Source organism: Gallus gallus, chromosome 1 (genome assembly GCF_016699485.2).
Source record: "Gallus gallus isolate bGalGal1 chromosome 1, bGalGal1.mat.broiler.GRCg7b, whole genome shotgun sequence".
Taxonomy (NCBI): domain Eukaryota; kingdom Metazoa; phylum Chordata; class Aves; order Galliformes; family Phasianidae; genus Gallus; species Gallus gallus.
This window is the reverse complement of record NC_052532.1, coordinates 23,942,377-23,951,624: the sequence shown is the minus strand read 5'-3', so window position 1 is coordinate 23,951,624 and position 9,248 is coordinate 23,942,377. Positions and strand designations below refer to the sequence as shown.

At 45.0% G+C, this 9,248-nt stretch overlaps 1 protein-coding gene across 2 annotated transcripts in view; it reads left to right on the top strand.

Annotated features, from left to right (window-relative positions):
• The first annotated feature begins 2,309 nt into the window (after positions 1 to 2,309).
• Positions 2,310 to 9,248, top strand: part of KCND2 (potassium voltage-gated channel subfamily D member 2) — a 267,993-nt gene continuing 261,054 nt past the window's right edge. The window contains exons 1-2 of one of the 2 annotated variants that reach the window (XM_015276625.4): positions 2,310 to 2,392; positions 4,357 to 5,530. In XM_015276625.4, the coding sequence (XP_015132111.1) occupies positions 4,416 to 5,530 (1,115 nt within the window). In that variant the 5' untranslated portion in view covers positions 2,310 to 2,392; positions 4,357 to 4,415. Of the gene's footprint in view, positions 2,393 to 3,195; positions 3,315 to 4,356; positions 5,531 to 9,248 lie in introns of those variants that run through there. The other variant, NM_204279.2, reaches the window with a different exon arrangement.

The window sequence follows — 9,248 nt, the reverse complement described above, 5'->3', positions numbered from 1 at the left end:
GCTGTACTGTTCTCTCCTCAAAAGGACCATTAGCTTAACACTAAAAGAACTACTCCGAGATGTATATGATTCTGGCTATAAAGAAAATTCTTGGTTTTAAATGTTCTAAATACTCCTAAAAATATTAAAGAAAAAAATTTAAACGCGTTAATATAAACTTATGCATTCTAGCTGTTATCTTCTTTAATCCTTAGAGAGTTCTTTGTGTTTCGTGACTCTGGAAAGAATTAAAAAGCAGCTCATATTAGAGGCCATTGTTACATTCCCTTCAGTACCATTTTCTTCTTTTCGTACAATTACTGAGATCTATTTTCTTTGCTTGAAAATAGGATTTTTGTCTCATTTGCATCCCTGCTACTTAATTCCTACTTGAAGTCATAATCCTCCCTGCCACACCACACCAATCTCCTTGAGGCTAATTGTGATGTCACAGAAAGGATTTTGACTTCAGACAAACTGATTATTTAGGTACACTTCATGTATCCCAAATAAGTCCCTCTGTAGTACACAAAAATAGGAATACTGCAGCCAAACAGATTCAAAGCACAAAACAAAAGTTTGAGCTTCCTGATTAGCATTTCTTAGCAGTATTTTAAGGGACTTTTTGCTAGAATAAGGAGGCAATAGAGCATGCTTAGCTACACAGTCTTTGGCTTTTCTTTTCATGATTCTATTTCTGTGAGAGTCTTCTCTGACACACACACTGTATACAGAAATTTAAGGTGAGGTAATCACATTCCAAATAGTCAGTGATGTCAGAAAATACTTTCAACTTGGACTGGTTTCAAAGCTCTGACTTAAAACCAGCACAGTGTTAGAACACCACTTGATTCTCATTTGTGATTTTTTTGTTATTGTTTGTCTTTTTTTCATTTTTCCTGATAACATGTGTTAAGTACATGAAGCATCATTAAGATTAAAATAATCAAAGTGATTCTTTAATAAAACCCATTCCCATCTCTGCAGGGGTGAAAACACCTCTGTTGCAAATGAAGAGTCATATTTTGTAAAAACCACATAGAAAGAGCAGCTGAAAGTAGTGGCTGTTTTCTGCAAAGCTAGAAAGGTTAAAAATAATAGCAACCATTGACTATAAATGAATCTACATCTGAAAAGGAACCCTCTTTTGATTATTTGCAAAGTCTCAGTGCTGAGCTGACAAGATCATAACTTGTACTTTATTAATTGCCATAGGATTGTCTTTTTGCATCAACAAATCAACACACTGGAACAGGTTACCCAAGGAGGTTGTGGATGCCCCATCCCTGGATGCATTCAAGGCCAGGCTGGATGTGGCTCTGGGCAGCCTGGTCTGGTGGTTGGTGACCCTGCACATAGCAGGGGGGTTGAAACTCAATGATCATTGTGGTCCTTCTCAACCCAGGCCATTCTATGATTCTATGATTCAAAAGCACTGATCGTACATATGGAATAAGAATATTCACATCAGTGAAAGCTCCATTCCAACATGTTGATTGACTAATTTCAAATTAATAGATTAACTTCTAGGATACAATGTACTGAACATCTGACTTAGGAAGAAAAAAAAAATCAGTAAAACTACAGAAAGTATCCTTTATTTTATGTCACATTTTATATCATGTGATTTGTTAAATGTGATTGATCATTACAAGCTTTTCTAAGTTAGGAGTCACATCCAAATACTTCGAAACCCTTTATTCCCTTGTCTTTAAGGATTTCTGATGGGAACAGCTTACTGTTACAGATTACTGTCAGATTTGGCACTGACTGTGTTCACCTTTGTCACAGGAACTTACGGAGAAGCTAATATGTATTGGTGTTAAGCATATTTTATTGAAATATTGAAATAACTCCCAGCCTTCCATTTATCTGTCTTTGTAGTTTGTTTGTTGTGTTTTTTTTCCTCAACATTTTCTTTTTCTCTCCTGTTTATGTGTTTTGTTTCAGATTTCTATTACACATGACTAAGCTGGGTTATCTGAGTGGGAGGGATGAGCAGAAGATCTTCAAGCATAAAGGCACCCGTTTACTCCGTGCTTCCTTTGCATGCCCTATTACTTCTATGCTATTAAACCAGCGTAAGGAGGAATGCCTAGGAATGCCGTCTTGATGCGAGCTCTGCAAAGGCGAAACTGTTTTCAGGGTTTTATTTAAGACATCTCGGAGAGCTCCTTTTATTCATCGTGGCTGTCAGAGCGGCACGCACAGCCCGTTCTACCCGCAGACGTGGCGCTGCCGGTGGCTGCTGACAGCCCGGCCCCGCAGCACGGCCCCGGCGGGGCGCTCACTTCCCGTCATCCACACGCCATCTAGCGACGGGAAAAAGGGGGCGGCTTTGCACGGGAGCGGAAAGGAGAGGAGGAGGAAAGGGCTCCCATCCCCGTCCCAGCTCTCGCCTTTCCCAAAGCGGGTAAGAGCCATTTGGATATTGCAGCCAGAACTCCGGAGCGGCTCCGGGCGGCTCGTGAGGAGCACCGCCGCACTCCGCTCCCTGGCATTTCACCCCCCCTTCTCTCTGCTTTTCAGTGAATTGTTCCCCTCCCCTTGAAAGGAGCTAGCGCTGCCCAGGAATCCCCCGGATACCTCACCTAAGCCATCTCCTAAACCGCCCTCCTCGAAGCACCGATCCCCGCCTGAAGCACCGCCAACTCCGGCGGCTCTGCGCGGCGCTGCCGGCGGAGGGCTCGGACCGCGCGATCGCGGCCCCGCAGAGACACGCGCGCACACACGCGAACGCACATACACCACACACACACATACACACACACACACACACACACAGCACACACGGGCTCTCCCCACCGCCGGCGCAGCCGCCCCGGCCCCTTTGTTCCGCCCGCGGAGCGATGCCCGTGCCGCGCCCCCCGCGCCCCGCTCCGGCACCGCCCGTCCCCGCGCCCCTCGCCCGCGGGCGGCGGCAGCGTGGCGTGGCTTCGGGAACCCCTCCGCCCCCGGCCGCGCCAGGGCCTCGCCGCCGCCACCCGCAGCCCCGCGGCAGGGGCAGGGGCAGCGGCCGCGCCTGCCGGCAACCCCGCGCCGCAGGATCCGCGCCCCGGGAACGACGTGCTCCGCCGAGCTGCCAGGCGCGATTACGTTGGTTTTCCCCCCACCCACCCCTTGAACTTGTTGCTTGGCGCTCGGCGGCGGCGGCGGAGGGGGGTGGGGGTGGGGGAAAGGGAAAGCCTTATTATCGATGTCCCTTTGGATGCGATCAAGCTTTCTCAGGAGCAACTACTTCCCCGCCGTTCCCGGCGGGGCGCGGAGATCTAGCGGCAGAGCCCGCATTTCCAAAAGTGTCTATGCAACTGAGCGCTCTCGCCAGACTTTCCCAGGTAGGTGCCGCAGGCTGAGCACGGCCGGGGGATGCGAGAGCAGAACCGAGGGGAAGGGGCGAGAAGCAGGAGGCGGGGGACGCGGGGGGTACCATCCGGCCGCCGAACCGCGACCTGCCGCACCGGGGCCCCGCGCTGCCGCTCTTCTGCCCCGCTCCCGCCCCGGCTTCGCCCTCCGCCGCCCTTTTGGCCGCTGCCGAGGTGCCCCCCGGCACCCCGCCCTCCCCTCTCCTTCGCCACCGCCGCCCCGCTCCGCATCAGCACCTTCCCTGCCCCTCGCCCCGCTACGTGCGGAATCCCCCGACCGCTCCCTGCCCCGGTGCGCGCTCCCTCGCCCCTCCCGGCGCCCCTCTGCCCTTTGATGCCTTTCCCATGCGAAAAAAACTTGCCTTAAAGTTTAATGTTGCCGCCTGGAGCTCCTCCCTCTGCCCCGCCGGCTGCCCCGGCCCCGAGCCCGGGTCAAGAGGAGTCCCCGGGGCGGCGATCAAGGTCAGCGAGAGGATTCGTCCCCTGCTGCTCCGCGGCGGCCCGCCCGGCCCAACCCCTCCGCCCCGGCACGGCGAGCGGACCCGCTGCAGCCCGTCCGGCGACGGCTCCGCCGGTGGCCGCGGCCCCGCGCCGGCAGCGGGCGGGGAGCGGCGCGGGGAAGGGGCGGGGGGACAGGCTGCATCGCGCGTGGAGAACATCTACTTCCAGGTGGCCGCACCGCTGCACCGGGGCTGCCAACCGGCTCCCTGGGGTAGCGCTTTGTGGACCGCAGCTTCCATCCAGGAGCATCGCGAGGACCTTGTATCCAAAGGACCTGGCTGCTAGGCAGTTGTAGAAGCCATGAAAACGTTGATTTTCCAAGTGCCCCGATTTATTGTCCTAACTCGCTAACCAACCCCTGGAAAGGATATTCTGGGGCAAAAAAAAGAAAAAGGATAGGGGGGGGAGGAATCAAACTGCCTGGTTAATTCTGAAAATCACAGCAATGTTTGGAAATTCTGGAGCCTTGAAAATGTGTGAGCATTTGTATTTTTCTTTTCCTTCTGTATTTTAGTGGCTGGACTAGAACTGTCTGTAGATTCACTCTCTCAGCTGTAGTAGCTGTTTGGGACCATGGCAGCGGGCGTAGCAGCTTGGTTACCCTTTGCCAGGGCAGCAGCCATAGGATGGATGCCAGTGGCCACAGGTCCCATGCCAGCTGCTCCACGGCAGGAGAGGAAGCGAAGCCAAGACTCTCTGATCGTGCTGAATGTGAGTGGCATCCAGTTCCAGACGTGGCTGGACACCTTGGAGCGCTACCCTGACACTCTGCTGGGCAGTTCAGAGCGGGACTTCTTTTACCACCCTGAGACACAGCAGTACTTTTTCGATCGGGACCCTGACATTTTCCGCCACATTCTCAACTTCTACCGTACTGGGAAGCTCCATTACCCCCGCCAGGAGTGCATCTCTGCTTACGATGAGGAGCTGGCCTTTTTTGGCATCATCCCAGAGATCATTGGTGACTGCTGTTATGAGGAGTACAAGGATCGCCGGCGTGAGAACGCTGAGCGCCTGCAGGACGATGCTGACCAGGATCACACAGCCGAGAGCTCCCTCCCCTCGATGACAGCTCGGCAGAGGATGTGGCGGGCCTTTGAAAACCCACACACCAGTACGCTGGCTCTGGTCTTCTACTATGTCACTGGTTTCTTCATTGCTGTCTCTGTTATTGCCAATGTGGTGGAGACAGTGCCCTGTGGGGTGAGCCCGGGTCGCATCAAGGAGCTGCCCTGTGGAGAGCGCTACGCTGTGGCTTTCTTCTGTCTGGATACTGCTTGTGTCATGATCTTCACAGTTGAATATCTCCTACGCCTGCTGGCAGCTCCGAGTCGCTACAAATTCGTGCGCAGCGTCATGAGTATCATTGATGTGGTAGCCATTATGCCGTATTACATTGGCCTGGTGATGACAGATAATGAGGACGTCAGTGGGGCTTTTGTGACACTAAGAGTCTTTCGTGTCTTCAGGATCTTTAAGTTTTCCCGCCACTCACAGGGGCTGCGCATCCTGGGCTACACCCTCAAAAGCTGCGCCTCAGAGTTAGGCTTCCTCCTCTTCTCACTCACCATGGCCATCATCATCTTTGCCACAGTCATGTACTATGCAGAGAAAGGTTCATCAGCCAGCAAGTTCACCAGCATCCCCGCAGCCTTCTGGTACACCATTGTCACCATGACAACACTGGGGTAAGTGCAGCTGGCGTTTGGTTACAGCCAACATTCCAACAAGTGGGTTGGCAAGAAGGAAAAATGCAAGGTTAAAAAAAAAAAAAAAAAAAAGATAGTAAAAATGAGAAGGTAGTTTTGTTGCTACACAACTTCATGAATACAGTTCAGCACTTCTTTCTAAGTGTTTCACGTATGAAGTTGAGTTAAAAACATTGCTGAAGTTAAAGTAACCCAAACCCCAAAACGATAGATACATTGAGAAAAAACTGTTTGGTGTCTTTGCCATTTGCTCTAACATTCTATTCTGGTTTGGTTTATGAAATGTGAATATTTTATGAAGATCTGTGAGTTATCAGTGGCTTTTTAATAGTGCATTGTGTTTGCTGACAGGACTTCTTACAGCGTTGCTAAAGTAATGATAAGGACAACCCAGATGCAATATTTTAAGGTGATCATGCATAAAAGGAAGTGGATCTGCCATTTTGTGTGAAGTGATATATTGATGTAGACTGGGTATTGAGTTGGATATTACAAAGTCATTCACTTTCATGAAAATAAAGCAAGTATAGATACCTTAGTTTTCATAAATATAGTTCTTGATGTTACTTAAGAGTCTGGATAGATTTCCTTTGATTTCTGTGTAACTATGACTTGGTCCCAAGTAAATGGCGTGTCTCGCTACAATGTCCTGTGACAGATTCTGGAAAGTGATCTGAGAAAACGTGAAACTTCTATGCAACAAATCAAGATCATGTCTGGAAGCATAATTCTAATAACAGTCTGCATTCTTGAAGAGCATTAGGAATGTAAAGATACTGTTGTTGGCATTAGGCAGACCCCAGTTGAGATTACTGAAAAGATAGAGTGTAGTATTGTTTTTTAAACTTTCTTACTGATACCAGAGTCATGTTGTAGCAGCTAATTTGGTGTACTAGGTTGTAAAATGTGTTTGTCTGTAGTTCTAACAGGGATTTAGAAGGCTGACTAATTTAAGAAGTTTATTTTGAGATGTAGAGTATGAGCTATGAAACTGAAAATTCCACAGAAATTTTTTTAGTTATTTAATAACCACAGTTGTTAAAAGTCAAACTTTTTACTCTCATATAGGGAAAGCCTTTCATTTTATTAATCAAACACTTCATCACATCTTGTTGGGACTGTTGAGATTTATGAAATATGTATAATTTTTAAATTTAACAAAATGAAAGTACACTATTAAACTATTATGAAAAAGTTGATTTATTATGTGCAATTTAATTTACTTGGGAAATGGACATAGAAAATATTGGAAAAGATAAAGGGACTGTGTAATGCCACCACTTTTTACACTGGGCTTTTATCTTCAGCATGGTATAACAAACGAAGATAAATATAGTGCATTGTAAATATTTCATACCACTTGTAAGGGCAAGTTATGCTAAAAAGGAGTGACAAGAGCTTTGGGGATTTTAGTCTGCTTTTTAGGTTGCTGGATTTTTTTGGTTTATACTTTCTTCTGTTAGTGACAAACTGAAGGGACAAGTTAACATAAGGTACAAGTTATAAATGCTAACCAGTTCCAAAGTCCCGTGCTTTCTGATGCTCATTCTTTTTGTCACATCATTTTAACATGTGATGGTTTCAACAAGTTAGGTCGTGAGAATTTTTCAGTATTCAGGATACATATAATCCTATTATGGAAGAGCAGGAGCTTATCAGTATACATATATTTTTTAATGAAACATGTTTTTTAAGTAAGTTGTACTCAATATTTTGGACACTGTTTTGACTGTACTTGTCTGTGGTACTGAACAGAATTTTGTCCTGAATAGTATGACCAGTTCATAACTGATTATTACATGTGTATGATATTTATTAGGTGTTGATACAATTTCTTTTTTTCTTTCATGAAATAATGGAAACCTCCAGGTTTTTGAGATGCTATAGTGACTACTGATGAGATTTGTCATTAAAAACTCCTTGAATAGAACCTAAGAACCTGTTCTTAAGTATGCAGACACACAATATTTACATCCTGATGGGAATTAAAAGGGTTAAAAAGAATACAGAGATGCTTGACTCACTTTTGGAAGTAGTTTTCACAGATAAGGTTCTGAGCAGGTTGCACAGGGATCCAAGGTTCCATCCAAGGTTCAGGTATGACAGATGTCACAAATGTCTGGGAAGTCATTAAGCAGTGCATTAGCTAGATGATGTTCTTTTGCTAATATCATGATAATCATATAAAGATTATGTTTAAATGTTACATGCGTATGAATAATTTAAATAGAATTAACATAATAAAAGCTTTGAACTCTTTTCAGTTGATGGAATAATTACACAAAAAGAGAGGGAAATTATAAGGAAAAGCAGTAAGGGTCAGTGAAAGCTGATTGTAATTAGTACTGCTACCTTTGCTTCTGTGCAAGGTCCTCTCATCCACTTACTAATATAGAACTCCCATTCATTTTTAATTTTAATTTTAGCTGAATTAGAGCCATATCAATGGGCTCTATATGAACTTTTTTTTTTCTTTTTGGATCAAAGCGAGATGAAATCTTGTATTTTTTTAATGACAATAATACACAATAGGTTTTATGAAATACTACAAAAATATACATGAATGTTAATACCAAATAATGGACTGATGTGAAGTTGAGTTTTTGAGTCTTGGTGTCATTCTCATATTTTGCCATATAGCAAGGGTATTGAGTAAGCAACCTTTGCAGTTTGGGGAGTTATTATCATGGATGCAGAGCTATATTTCTCAGTTCTGCATGATTGCCAAGTAATTAAACTATCTTTTAAAAACACAGATTACAGTTTTCTCTGCAGAGTGCCAGTGACTTCAAATATCACTACATTTTAACCTCCAAGGACATCCCAGCTATCAACTGTTCTTGACTGTTCCACTCAAGTAGTACATAGCTGTGCATAGAGTTGTTAAATTAAAGACAGAAAAATAAGTAAAGAGGAAAGGAAGAGAGAAAAGGAGAGATTTAGGGAAAGTTGAGGGAGAGAGGAATGGAAGAAGGGAAGAAGAGAAAAGAGAGAAAGGAGGAGAGAAAGAAGAAAGATACAAAAAGATTAAGAGATAGAAGGGGTAAAGAGCAAAAGAAGTGATGAAGAAGTTAGAAAGGATGAGAGAAAGAAGAGGGGAAGAAAGGAAGGAAGGAAAAGATAGACAGGTATCTTTAGGGTCATATGTGCTCTTCTATAAACTGAACTGATTTGAAATTTCAGTTTAGTATTTTATTATTATTAATTCTGTCAAAGTAAAATACAGAACAGGGACAGGAGAATAAAATTGAAAGACATCACAAAGCAGTTTTATGGAGATTTAAGATAACAATGAAATCAGAATTTAAGGCCAAAAAGGTCAAGAAACAGGGTAATGTAAAACATGGCAGAGGAAAAAAGAAGCTTAGATGTATAGAATTGGGACTGACAGACTTACATGGGGGCTTGTGAACATCTATACTCATCGTGACACAGTTATGTCACTTTCTGCTGTCAACTCATAACATGATAATCTAATAACTTTCCCTCTGCCCTGCCAGTAGCCAACAAAGGACTGGAATAGCTGGTAAGGTTTAGATGGTGTCTGGGTGATGTTTATTCCCAAATCAGACAGAGCTGTAGTGTACTTTAATACTTTATAAAGATATTACACTTTAAATAGGGAACACGGTGCTCTTTTGTGACTAGTTCCAAAGCAATCTCACTGCTATATTAAACTTTTATATTTATAGAATTT